Source organism: Xenopus laevis, chromosome 8S (genome assembly GCF_017654675.1).
Source record: "Xenopus laevis strain J_2021 chromosome 8S, Xenopus_laevis_v10.1, whole genome shotgun sequence".
NCBI lineage: Eukaryota > Metazoa > Chordata > Amphibia > Anura > Pipidae > Xenopus > Xenopus laevis.
This window is the reverse complement of record NC_054386.1, coordinates 33492719-33507387: the sequence shown is the minus strand read 5'-3', so window position 1 is coordinate 33507387 and position 14669 is coordinate 33492719. Positions and strand designations below refer to the sequence as shown.

The 14669-nt window shown below is 42.8% G+C and overlaps 1 protein-coding gene across 4 annotated transcripts in view; it reads left to right on the top strand.

Moving 5' to 3' along the window:
* The first annotated feature begins 481 nt into the window (after positions 1–481).
* LOC108699949 (serine/threonine-protein phosphatase 2A activator-like) overlaps positions 482–14669 on the top strand; it is a 48902-nt gene continuing 34714 nt past the window's right edge. For 2 of the 4 annotated variants that reach the window (XR_005963905.1, XM_041575166.1), the window contains exons 1-2: positions 482–604; positions 7986–8111. Coding sequence is in view for 2 of the 4 variants with exons in the window: in XM_041575166.1 (XP_041431100.1) it covers positions 602–604; positions 7986–8111 (129 nt within the window). In the remaining 2 variants the exon portion in view is untranslated. Of the gene's footprint in view, positions 605–7465; positions 8112–9149; positions 13984–14669 lie in introns of those variants that run through there. The other 2 variants (XM_041575165.1, XR_005963904.1) reach the window with 2 other exon arrangements.

The following is a 14669-nucleotide window of genomic DNA, read 5'->3' as shown; positions in this document are numbered from 1 at the left end:
AAGCTATAACTCTTCATTGCCGACATTGAAACAGGTCGTTTACTACACTTTGAAAAACTGGGCGAGTTTAGAGATGCATGCACAGCAAGTGACCCTGCTCAACATCTTGATCTTCAGCAGCTAGTGGGCTTCACATCTAATCTCCTGCAGTCATTCAAAGCGCGCTTTGGAGAATTTCGTGAGCGCACTCATCTTTTTAAGTTCATCAACCATCCACACGAGTGTGCAGTGGATAGCACCGACCTGAGTTACATCCCTGGTGTCTCCATCAGAGATTTTGAGCTACAAACTGCTGACCTGAAGGCCTCAGACTTGTGGGTGAATAAGTTCAAGTCAAGAAATGAAAAAACTTCAAACCGCGGACCAGCTGATTGTCAAAACTTGGAACTCACTTCCTGTCACATAACACACACTGCAGCGTGTGAGTATTGCTGTACTGACAATGTTTGGCTCTACGTATGCATGTGAGCAGTCTTTCTCACATCTCACGATCACGTTTAACTGATGGAAGTCTCAACGCCTGCATGAAACTTAACCTCACCACGTATCAACCAGACTACAAAGCCATCAGCAAAACCATGCAGTACCAGAAGTCGCATTAATGGTAAGAATTACTTTATTCATCATTGGTCAGCTGCTAATTCTTTTTAATAACATTGTTATGCTGTTGCTAACCGTTAATTAACCATTATTAAAAATAATCAGAGACTTATTGTTCTTTAAAAGTGTTGGTCTTACATAAAATGCACACATTTACTTGTATTTAGTTTTAAACATATTGTATGGCTCTCACGGAATTACATTTTAAAAAATGTTGTGTTTATGGCTCTCTCAGCCAAAAAGGTTCCTGACCACTGTTATAAACGGTGACAAGTGATGTCATCAGTTATAAACAGTGATTAGTGATGTCATTTTTGTCACATGACTCACTAAAACTTGTGTATTATAATAAATAAAGTACCCCATGTTGGAAAATATATAAATATATATATATATATATATATATATATATATATATATATATATATATATGTGTGTGTGTGTGTGTTCTTGGACAGCACCAAATCCTATCCAGCTACACTGTATCTGCCCCCGTTCCCCCGAAACATCCATGTAAAAACAATATATCATCTTTTTCAAATCAAGACCCCTGGTGCAGTTTTTTATATATATATATTAATCATTAGTCATTTTGTTGGACTGGCACTCACCATTAATTAGTCATATCCCGGGTGCTTCTTCAGAAAAGAGCATATAGAGTAGTTAAGAGCACTCACGGGTATTGTGACAAAAAGCTTTTTTTTGAGCATTACAATCTACCCCACATCAATGTGGGGTAGATTGTACGACTATATATATATATAAATATATATATATATATATATATATATATATATATATATATATATATATATATATATATATATATATATTATATACTCATTTTTTCATGAAAATATTTCAGAATAGCTTTTACTTTAACCCATATAACCTATAAATAAACACATACAGAGAAGGGATTAAGAGATTCTTTTAAAATTGCTTTATGCAATTTATACGGGGCTAGAATGTGGCCCCTATCTCCGTTGCTAGGAGACATGGCTTTAAGGTCTATACATGGACTTCTTTTCTGATAGATGCTGCTGTTATGTGGCTATTCAGCTTTACACGTGGTGGTCACGAGACTGACCCAAGCCTGGCGTAAGGTCACATGATGAGGGAAACCGACAGATGCACCACAAAGAGCAGAACAATGGAATCGACATGCTCTGTTTCCTGGACATTAATCCTACGGAACTAATGAAATCCCAAGGAACGTCCCAACTTGTGTCGGTGTGCTTCTTCTCCTGTGTATTACCTTGTATGGAATCATACTGCCCCCCGCTGGGATGTTTTCATGTTGCATAAAGATTTTTTTGTTAAACATTTTAAAAGCCTCCGTATCTGAGAATTCTTCTGTATGGAATGTCTGGCAACTCAGGGGTTAATTTCCTATTCTGTAGGCTTTCCTGCAAAGGGTATTCTTTTCCCAACCCACTGTCATGTCATTGTCCTGTGCTAAAAAAGGACTGAGCAGCTTCCTGTCAGCAAACTATAACAGGGACACCTATTTGCAATGTCTTATAGTAGAACTTGTGTTGTGTGTATTGCGTCCTTAGAGTCTGGCCACACAAGCAGATTCGGCGAGATTAGTCGCCTTAGTGACAAATCTCTTCTTCTTCGGGGCAACAATCTCCCCGAACTGCCTTCCCCCTGCCCTCCGCCGGCTAAAATGAAAATCGTTTTTCAAAGGTGCCCGAAGTTTCCTCGTGAGGCAACTTCGGAAAAAGAAGCAACGCGTGTGCCTTCGGGGTAGTTCGGGGAGATTGCCGCCCCGAAGAAGAAGAGATTTGTTGCTGGGGTGACTAATCTCTCCGAATCTGCTTGTGTGGCCAGACCCTAAGGGAAACAATATGGCAGCTCCCACCTATATGTGTAAATACAAATATACAGAGATGGAATGCTCTGGGCACACAATAAGCTATACCCTCATACTGTACTGTCTAAAGGAAACAATATGGCACCTCTCTCCTCCCATATGTATAAATACAAATATACAGAGAAGGAATGTTCTGGGCACACAATAAGCTATACCATGTACTGTCTAAGAGAAACCATAATTTTTTTTATTCTTTTCAGAATAATCGTGTTTGTGCCACTTGTGTGTGTAATATATATATATATATATATATATATATATATATATATATATATATATATATATATATATATATATATATATATATATATGAATTCTCTGAAGAAGCAGCACTCCCGTATATAAAAATATCAGTTTTTATTTCTGTTACATTCCAACGTTTCGGTCCCTGTTGGGACCTTTCTCAAGGACCGAACAGGGACCGAAACGTTGGAATGTAACAGAAATAAAAACTGATATTTTTATATACGGGAGTGCTGCTTCTTCAGAGAATTCAAATGCATATATTTTAAGCGTGCACCCCAGCTGGAGAAGCTATATCAGAGTGCATTGGAGTGCGGATACTCATTGGAACGTGATATATATATATATATATATATATATATATATATATATATATATATATATATATAACAAACAAGGGAAAGTTGTGCTCACCACTAGTTTTTAAAAACATTAGGCGGGGGTGCAATGAGGGTATGACCACAAAATACATATAGACAAATACAAGATTCCTCTGCACTCAACCCATTATCAATATATTAAATAAATAAATAAATAAATGTCTTAAATATATTGATAATGGGTTGAGTGCAGAGGAATCTTGTATTTGTCTATATATATATATATATATAGATACTTAGGAAGAGAAATGCTTTCTGGTTGTGGATGGCGCGCCCTCTAGTGGAATAACTGGGGCATGTCAAGCTGTACAATAGCACAGATTAAAGAAAGCCCTGAAAAGAGCATGCAGTTCATAATTATAAAAACACACACACCAAATAATAACTTCTCTTTCAAATTGCTTTCTTTTGTATAACTCCTGCCAGTACTACTTGGTATCTGGTATCTAGAAGGCCATACACATTATGGCCAGTAATTAGACTGCAAGCTCTTCGGCTTAGGGATTTGTGACACACGTTCCTTTGTGACAGGACCATTCCTTACTTGCAGTTAAATTCAGCTGTGCTGTAGTTATTCCCATAATCCTGTGCTGGGCATTTAGTTGACTTTACGTATATTTTTTTTTGGTGGAAGGATAATACTGTACTGATCGTTGGCCACCCAGTGAGGTCTGGGAATCATTATATGGGCATTTCTGGTCTGAAAGCAATTAAAGGCAAATTCCTTCCTTGTAGAGAAGAAATAAGGATACTTCCACAGTTAGAGAACTATAAACTCCTGGCATCCCTCTGACGGCTCAGCTTGCAGGAGGGTGGTGGGCACCTTAGATGGGCAACAGCTGCAACCCCCAAATGCTGCCTACTCTTAATTTAGTGGTTAGTAGCAGTGGTCCATGTTATTGTCTTCCTTCCTACTATAATTCTTGAGAAACAGGATAAAGGGGTACAATGCCACGACAAAAAGTATCAGATTCAAGGCACCTCGATTCACCAAAACGTGGTTTAATGTGACTGAATGAAAGAGGTTACGGACTATAGGGAACTATAGAGACTATAGGGGGCTCTTCCATTCGCGCAGCGTTTCGTACAACTGCCTTCGCCTGTAGCAGGGAACACAAAACAGCCATTCCCTTTTATTAACGGTAGTACAGCTTTTAGTTCTAATTGCTGATATTGAGCCAGATTTTTTTGTCCAGTTGAGGTCACTGTTGCATTACAGTATGCAGATCCGATTCCCTCGGCCGAGCAAACTTGGCTGCTCCCACTGATGCATATAAACTAAAAAATGTGCTGAGATATATGGTGCTGTCTGTATGTTTCAGGGACATTTACTTTTTTGCCCTCCCCCCAACTGCCCCAGTCATACTTTTGCCTATGTGTTGCCTATGTGAACTAATTCTGTGTGAATTGATTGACTGCATTTCAGGCCAAGTGAATTATAAACACACTTGCGCTGTTTCTGCTAAATCGTGCTTAGTACAGGGGAATACCTATGCTGCCATAGTTTTATGGTATCTCTCTGTACAGGCTATGAGCAAACTTATGGTTTATTCCTGCTGAATTGTGCTTAGAACAGGGGAATACCTATGCTGCCATAGTTTTATAGTATCTCACTGTACAGCCTATGAGCAAACTTAGGGCTGTTCCTGCTGAATTGTGCTTAGTACAGGGGAATACCTATGCTGCCATAGTTTTATGGTATCTCTCTGTACAGGCTATGAGCAAGCTTAGGGGGCTGTTCCTGCTGAATTGTGCTTAGTACAGGGAAATACATATGCCGCCATAGTTTTATGGTATCTCTCTGTACAGGCTATGAGCAAACTTAAGGGCTGTTCCTGCTGAATTGTGTGTAAACTTGTGTCCAACCTGGGAGGCCATGGCAGCTTAGACAAGGATAAGGGCAATGGCACATTGTACTCTAAAACTTCAAGTTAAGCCTATAATGTCTTTGTCGAAACAAGAGGAAAATAAACTTAAATTCAGCTCTTTTGACACTTGACAAATAAAGGTTAAATAAGTATGAAGGCATAGGTGTCTTTTGCTTTTATATAATCAGTACTGGGAAGAGCTCTCCTTTCCAAAGCTCCCCATAGAAGCAAAGATTTCTCTTGCCGAACGACCGATTTTAGCGAAGTCCGACCAATCCTTCGAAATTATCGATGCAGTTAGTGGGATTCGAACGATCGAACATCTTACCATTTTTCGGCCGACATCTGTCAGGAAATTGATCGGCCAGGTTAAAAAATCTTTGTCAGTCCCAGTGCAATCTATCTATGTTTGCAGGGCCAAGCAGGCAGCTCCCCTTTGTTTTCCTGGCAAATGGACTTTTTAGTTGATCGACAATTCGTACGATCTCAACACCTATGGCCAGCTTTACAGGGACTCCTATTGTACAGCACCCCCCCCCCCCCCCCGATGTCAAGGAAACAGTGCAGCCTAAATGGAGCTGTTAGTGACCCGTCTCTAGAGGAAGATGAAGTGAATTTGGCTTCATAAAGAATTTCGTTTTGCCTGTCCTTGCTGAACTCGGGGATATTTATCCAAAATGAACTGCTTGGTACAATAATCTGTCATCTTTATTCGCACCGGCTTTTCCAAAACGAAACAAGTGACCGCAGAGCGGGACTGGAAATGGATTTTTTTGTGGCGGCATGGCGAGTTCAGGAGAAGGGCAGTGTGATAGGCTGCGTATTTTTCTTTTTTTTTAAAAAAAAAAATATTGTCGGGGCAAAATATTATTCGACTCACAGAGCGGCCTTTATCCATCGTTTTCCTGCCGCTAGGGTTGCCACCTTTTCGGAAAAAAATACCGCCCTTCCTATATATTTATCTTTTTTCCCTTTTAATAACATTGGGATCAACCATCACTTTTACCGGCCAGGCTGGCGAAATACCGGCCAGGTGGCAACCCTACCTGTCGCTGACCCTGGCGACACAGGACATGAACCCTATTGCTTTTCCTCGCAATATTAATTTAGCCGGACAATAGAAAACCGCCTGCGCTTCCACAATGCCTTTCAAAAGGGACCCAGACACGGAGGAAACCTTGTGTCTCTTTAATTATGTATTAGGCTGCCTGTGCTGACAGCTGGGGCCTGCTCCATGCACACAGCTCTGCTGCTTTTAATCCCTTTTAAAAAGCAATGGATGCGTGACTGTCCTACCCTCCCTTCCCCCCTACCCTCCTCCTACTCTCAACTCTTAAGCCTAGAGGTACAGCAGCCCCTTTGCTATTACTCAGCCTGTAGCGCCTTTGGAAAGGGACTAGAGAGAGAAAAAAAAAACTGGTTTCCCGTAATGAGCTGCCTTTGGCTGGGAGGCTGGTGGCCACGTAAATCATCAGCACTGTTTAACAAAAGCCTCTCCGTCTGATTCTTAATTACAGTGTGAATCCTCCATGCCCGCAGCTGGCTCCTTTGGCACGGCCTGGAGAGTTGCGGTATATTTAATAAATGCCAACCTCCTGTCCTGAATTGTGTGCCTCAGTTCTTTCTGCTGTAGGGTTTATCTTCCACTTGTACTCCATAAAACAAAGCATAAAATATCAAGGAATATCTTATTGTGTGCTCAGAACATTCCTTCTCTGTATATTTGTATTTATACATATGGGAGGGAGGTGCCATATTGTTTCCCTTAGACAGTACAGTATGAAGGTATAGCTTATTGTGTGCCCATAACATTCCTTCTCTGTATATTTGTATTTATATATATATGGGAGGGAGGTGCCATATTGATTCCCTTAGACAGTACAGTATGAAGGTATAGCTTATTGTGTGCCCAGAACATTCCTTCTCTGTAAATTTGTATTTATACATATGGGAAGGAGGTGGCATATTGATTCACTAAAGATGGCCATAGATGTAAAGATTTTTAAAAGATCCAATCGTTATCGTGAGACCACGATTATCCCCAAATAAACTTTTAAATGTACGATGTGCCCATCAACTAAAAAGACCATTTCAGGCGATATTGCCAGCAAAACTGAATGGTAGCTGCCTGCTTGGCCCTGCAAACATAGATAGATTCCACTGGGACCGATAAAGATTTTTTAACCTGGCCTTAACCTGTTTTTTTAGACAGGGGATTATTGTATTTAAATATCTTTTTATATGGCCTTAGGAGTGCACCCACAACCCTCCTCTTGTACCGATCAATTTTCTGACAGATGTCGGGTGAAAAATCGCAAGATGTACGTTCGTTTGAATCCCACTAACTTCATGATAATTTGACGGCTTGGTTGGACTTCCCTAAAATCGGTCGTTCGGCAAGAAAATCTTTGCATCTATGGGGATCTTTAGACAGTACAGTATGAGGGTATAGCTTACTGTGTGCCCAGATCATTCCTTCTCTGTGTATTTGTATTTATACATATGGGAGCCAAGTGCCATATTGTTTTCCTTAGACAGTATGAATCATCCTTTTTGGCCTGGGCCCACCTTTCAATAAAATCCAGGTTCAGGACTTGGGACTTGTATTTTGTCCAGTGTCAGAATGGCTCTTCAAGGGTCCACCAGAAAGCCTGAAATTTAGATCCCCCTCTCACAATGGTTGTCATATCCCCTATTCCTCTGGTGCAGATCAGAAAGGGCTAATGGGAACTGTCCTTGGCTGTCACCTCATCCGGCTTTCATTAACGAAGAGAACAACCATGTTAGGATAGGTAAGCCTCCCTATGCTCACAGCTGTCTTAATGCAACAGCACTGTATCCCTTTCTGCTAGAGGTCTGCTCCTTTGAATTATGACTTGTTAGTCACACAGGTTAGCAGCAGCCCCCAGTACTAAGGTTGGTGAAGGGTTACCGTTTCTGTTAGAAAGCAGAACCACATGTGCTCTTTCTCGCCATGTTGCTTATAGACTTTTTTTTTGTGTTCCTTGGGCACAGGTGATCCAAAAACTGATGGCTCTGCTTGATACCATGGATCGCTGGATTGACGAGATGCCCCCAGTCGACCAAACTTCCCATTTCGGCAACAAGGCCTTTCGCACCTGGTATGCCAAGCTCGATAAGGTGAGCACAACTAGAAAGCTGCGCTGTGTTGCATCTATGGCACAGTGCAGGTCACACAGGCCTTGGTTTAAAGGAGAAATATGCCCTCTTTGTAGTTAGGTTTATTTCCATCTCCAACAAATGCTAAAGAAATCTAGTCCAGTGCTAAGGTAAGATGATGTGACATGGAAACAGTGCCCCTAGTGTTCATAATATCTTATGAGATTGTAGCAATGGTTGTTCAATCCCAGTCTAACTCATAGTGCCTAGTTCCTTCTCCATTGGAGAGTGCTGGTGTGTAGCTAAAACAACTGGAAGGACAACAGGCTGCAACCATTGTAGGGTTCTTAAATTGCTCAGTTAAACATAAAAGGGTATAACATTAATATATTGCTAGCCTCTGTGTGTATTAAAAAGGTTGGCTCTGCCTACTTTTACTGTATCGATTTCACCCCAACAGAGATGTTCCCCTTTTTGCAGAGGATATTATTTCAACACACACTATGTAAATGCTGCCTGGAATATAAATTAATAATTTATATTCTGGACCACCCATTGGGGTGTTACCCAGAGAGAACAGCAATTGTAGGTGCAAAATATATATGTATGTGTGTGTAAATATGTGTGTGTGTGTGTCACCTCCCAAGAAGTGCTCTGGTCACACAACATGCTATTCCCTCATACTGTACAGTCTGCGGGAATCAATATGGCACCTCCCTCCTCCCATATGTATAAATACAAATATACAGAGAAGGAATGTTCTAGGCACACAGCAAGCTATACCCTCATAAGGTCTGCAGTGTGTAATCTGCCTCCTTTGACTCAAAGCTAAAACCCACATGGCCAAATTTTGCCTTAAGATACGTTTAATTACCTTGGATCAGGAGCACAGTGAAAATTGCTGTAGCATGCTGGGATCCTCTAGTGGCCAAACAGAGGTATAACTACGTAACAATCCCCTTATGGCGCCTAACGCGTTTCATGCTTACCTAGCACTTAGTCATAGGCAATAGATTGCCTGTGACTAAGTGCTAGGTAAGCATGAAACGCGTTAGGCTCCATAAGGGGATTGTTTGATTTTTTATAATATGCAATAAACTTGTACTTTTTAATTTACAAACATGGGAATATTTTTCAAGTTATGCAATTTTGCTATAAGACAGTAATCAAAATAACCACTCAGACAGCATAATTGGTTTTGGAAAATAAAGGGGAGATCATATTTATTAAAAAATCTTAATGAATAATTTTCCAATAAAAGATGCGGATAACACACTTAGCACCATTGCAAATGAGCAGGCCCACCACCAGTTGTCATAATACATATGTATGGGCTTCTCCTGTAGGAAAACTCCCTGACCCGGAAGCCAAACCAGTGCCAGTGAGCCCCTCAGTGGTTGCCATTAAAATGGGCTTCACCTGGTTTACCCTCGCGGCCTAAAAGCAAAATTGAGTGCCTGGTGGATTCCCAGTGTTTGTCACACGCAATTCCAGGCCAAGCATCACATGGGGCCCGCATTGCCGCTGCACCATTGCAAAATAGATCGGCATTACCATTTAAGGCAGGACTGTGTCCCTTCTGTGGCCCCCCACATGCTCCGCCCAATTTTGGCCTGAAAGAGTCGATAAGGCAGAGATGTGTACCTTGAGAGTTCTGAACTGTAGACCTTTTTCCAGGCCCTCTTGGAGAAAGCAGAGCACCTGGGTCAAGCATATTTCCTGGTGATGAATTCCCTTTTGCTTCTTCCATAAACCGAATCTATCCCAAATTTGGTAGTAAGACGTAGAGGTAGAGGACTTTCTTGCCTTCATCAAAGTTGATACAACCGACTGGGACAATCCTAAATCCTCTAATCTCTGGCGCTCAACAGCCAAGCCTGAAGAGCAAGGGAGGTCGGATTGGGATGAAGCAGAGGTCCCTGGGATACAAGATCTTCTCTCCCGGGGAGAGGCCATGGCGCATCCACTGCTAACTTGAGTAGGAGAGGAAACCATGGCCTGCGAGGCCAATATGGAGCCACCAGGATCACTCTGTCCTGCATCATCTTCCTGAGCACTCGGAAGATAAGTGGAATCGGAGGGAAGACATAAGCCAGGTGGAATGTCCATTGATGAAGAAAAGCATCCGTCGCCATGGCTGACTGACAGATGGTCCTTGAAAAGAAATTTTGGAGTTTGGTATTCCCTTGTGAAGCCATCAGATCCACCTCTGGCAACCCCCACCTGGACATCAGGCTTTGGAAGACTTCCAGATGTAGGGACCACTCTTGTCTCGACATGACGTGTCTGCTCAAGAAGTCCGCTTTGTGATTAAGTTTGCCTGGGAGATATGTTGCCGTCAGTGATGCTAGATTGGTTTCTGCCCATAGAAGGATTGGCTGCACCTCTTCCATAAGGACTCTGCTCCCTGTCCCTCATTGTTTGCCAATGTACAAGACTGCTGAAGTGTTGTCCATCACCAGCTTTACTGATAAATCCCTGAGATGAGATCCCATAGCCTTCAGGGCCTGCTTTGCCGCTCTGATCTCTAAGATATTGGAAGGCGTTCCTGGCAGAGGAGACGGCCACCGTCCTTGTCTTGCGTGTGGACCCAAATGAGCACCTCAGCCTGAAGCCGAGGTGTCTGTGGTTACTATTTGGTAGTCGATTTGAGCTAAGGGGAAACCAATCTACAAATTCCTCACCACCAAAGAAGAGATCTTTTGAAAGGGCATAACTGATAGGTTGATTCCAATCATCCCTCCATCCGTCCCACTGCTGCAGAAACATCCATTGCATCTGTCTCGTGTGCTCTGGCCCATCTCACCATCGGAATGGAAGACATCATCACTCCTATCACTCCCTGACTGTAGCCATCTGCCTGGGAAGGAACGAAGAGGCTAGAGTGGAAATCATCTTAATCTTTTGTGGAGGCAGAGACACTGTTCCCTGAACAGTCTGGAACCAAGCCCCCAGATAGACCAGGGACTGAGAGGGGATTAACTGACTCTTCTCCCTGTTGATGAGCCAACCGTGTGCCTCTAGTCCGATGAGCCAACCCGTGTGCCTCTAGTCACCTCCATGTCTTTTTTACTAGAAACAGGGTTGAGTAAACACCTGTACCCTGTTGATTTGGGGGAGCGGGAATAATCGCTTTCTGCTTCAAAAGCTGTTGAATATGATGCAACATTACTCTTGATTTCTGGGTAACATGGACTTGACAAAAACATCCTTTAGAGGAACGGAGGGAAATTCTAGATGGTACCCCTTCAGCAAAATATTCAGCACCCAATGATCTGAAACTGAGGCATTCCAGGCAGGAAAAAACTTTGCCAATCTTCCTCCTACCCTTTCCTCTTGTTCTGACGGATAGTCAGGAGGATTTTTTGGGGGACTGTGAAGACCTAGACTTGCTTCCTCTAGGAAAGCCTGAGTGGCCTCCAGTCCTCTCCAAGAAAAGGATCTGAAGGGCTCTCTAGCACCTCTGGAGCTGTGTTGCTGGAACCTTGATTTCCCTGAGCCTCGAAAAATATTGGACTTAAAAGGGACAAATTTTGACTTTTTCTTGTCCTGAGGCAGAAACTGGCTCTTTCCTCCTGAGGCGCTCAAAATCATCTCATCCAACTTAGTACCAAACAGATGGAGCCCCTTGAAAGGCAGGGTACAGAGACTCATTTTGGAGGAAAAATCTGCTGACCAGAATCTAAGCCATAATGCTTTTCGAGCAGAGACCGAAAGGGCCATGGATCGAGCCGCAAACCTAGTGCGATCTATGGATCCTTCAGATATGTAAGCAGCTGCTAGCTTAAGTTCTGCTAGACTGGAGGATACATCCTTACGATCTGCTCCTTCCATGACTGCCTTATCAATGCTGTCTATCCACAGGAATAAGGCATTTGCAACTGAAATAAGGGCAACAGCTGGCTTACAAGCTGCACCCGCCACCAGGAAGCACTTTTTCAGCTTTGATACAACCCTCTTATCCATAGGGTCTAGTCTTTTTGTGTAGTCTTTTTGGCCAAATGAATCACTGCTGGGTCTACAGCTGGCAGGGATACCCAAGCTTTTGTATCCTCCTCAAGAAAAGGATAACGTTTGTTAAATCTAGTGGCTGGTGAAGCCAAGTATACTTTCCTTGCTGCCTTTTGCCATTCTGCCTTTATAAGATCAGAAACCTTTTGAAACAGAGGAAAACATTGTCTTTTCTTGATTGGTGTAGGTAAGACCTTGAAGGATTTGGGTACCTCTGATTCCTCCTCCACTCCTAAGGTGAATCTAACCGCCTTGATAAGAGGATTTACTAGATCAATATCCAAAGCATCATATTGTATCTCCACCTCTTCATCTGAAATGAGATTTAGATCCTGCTGATGTTCTCAAACTTTTTCATCAGAAGAATCCCCTGTAGTCGCCAAAACTTCCTGGGGTTCTCTAACGTAATGATCAAGCTCACAGGCTTCATGATCTGCAGGCCTCCTCAATGGAGCTGCAGTATTACTGAGCAATTCAAGCCAGCATTCTTTGCAAAACTTTTTTCCAGGTAAGGCAGGGCTGTAGCAGCAGCTGTAGCAGCAGCTTCCTCTTTGCCATCTGTTTTAATCTCTGACCATCCTCATGCAAGCTAATTAAAAAAAATAAAAAAAATAAAAATCCTTGGTCCTACCTAGCATGGAGGGCAGAAGCACGTGGGGCTGTGGAATCCATCGCAGCTGAAAAAATATTATACGAAAGGCGCTGTTAAGAAAAAAAAGTGTTAATGCCTACACACTCCCAGTCTAGCCGGAACGCAAGAGGAGGGGGAAGAGCAGACGCGAAATAAGCATGGCAACCTATCGCAAGCTGCACAGAAAAAAAGACGGGAAGGCATCGAGACCAGCAAACATTCACAATGAATGTGGAAATCTCTCCTGAAGTCATCTCCCCACCTTTACATGGCACGGAGGAAGACTTGCAGTGCTCTGCCCAGTCCGTCTACCCATTATTACCTAACGGGTCTCTGGAGCTCCCAGCCAGGTAATACCACCTCTGGTCTGAAAAACCGGAACAGAAAGAAAAAAAGACGTGGGTGAGATCTTCCGGTCCTCTTTTAAAGTTTTGCTTGGGGAGGTTCCTTCTGGTCTGGGGGCGGGGCAGGGGGGCTACCCCCGATTGTTAATGCTGATATGGTGTGGCCAGGAAAGATAAATATATGGGAAGGCCGGTATATTATTTTCCAGAAAAGGTGGCAACCCTACCTGCCAACCACCACATAGGACCAGCATTGCCACCACTCAACAGATTCTCCGTTTTTATACTTGTACAGGCTTGTCAATCCTAGAAAAAAACTTAGAGGCATCATTACTAAAATGTGATTTTCTCCCACCCTCACTCTGTTTACTACCACTCTCCCTTGCTATCCTAGTCCCACCCACAGATTTTCCCTCCTCTCTAGCAGCCTATTGTTTTCCAACAGAACCCCCCCCCCCCAGACTGGTCTCACCACCTCCCCCAGCAGCTAGCCCATTGCTTACAAACAAGAAACCCCCATACTGATTTCATTGCCTTTTCCAGCAGCCCATTGTTTCCACAAAACAACTGACTGGTGTCGTCTGGCATGTTACTACACACAGCCCTTATTGGGCTTCGCTTGTAGCCACTGCACTCTCTTATTAATGTGCTGTCTAAGGAAAGAAGGCAAGCAGAACTGTTTTTCAGCAAGAAACACAATGTGACTTTTGCATCAGTATGAGTCCAAGAAGACCAGATAATGTACTGAAATGTCAAACCACAAAATGCTACTGCTTGAGTTATTTTCAGGAAGCGGAGAATCTTGTTTCCACAGTGATCCCGTTGCATCTGAGTGCAGCGGTGCCCAAAGTAGCTGTATACCTAAAAGAATCCTTCGGAAACGCTACGCGAATTGACTATGGCACAGGTAACTCCCCTGCAAGGATTAACTTGGAAGGGTAAGATCTTCAGTGCCATGGTGGCACCTATAGGGGTCGGAAGAGAAGCCTCCACCGAAACAACACCAGTGCTAATTATGAAAATGTCATCAGCAATTCATTTGAATGCAGGGGAAGATGTGTGCTGCCTCTATATGTGGCCACAAGGGGGCCCTATTGCTACAGATGTGGGCCGTGCCCAAAGTAGTTATTGTTCAGCCCACTGCATCCTGTGTTCTGTGCCTTTTTCCTCTGCCTGTCATTTCTAGAACTCCGTTAGTCACTCTCAATTGGCTTGTGTCTCCTTGCCTCATGGGGTGACAGTGGCAGTTGCAAATGTTTCACAGACTGCACGGAAGCACGCAATGTGCTACACAACACTCTATAATAAGACACTGTGTACAAACTTTACATCTTTACACCCAATGCAGCATGCAGTAAAACTCCCAACGGTCACACCATTTTTTACCAGGCTATCTATCTATCTATCTATCGTCTATCTGTCTATCTGTCTATCTGTCTATCTATCCACACAATACTTTAAACTGTACATACAGATACTCTGCTCTGCAATGCTACACAATGCAGTCCTATAATAAGCTCATAATTATTATGCCAGATACATTGCAAAGATTCAAGGAAGGGCCGGATACCCTTTAAATCATCATCTGTTTTT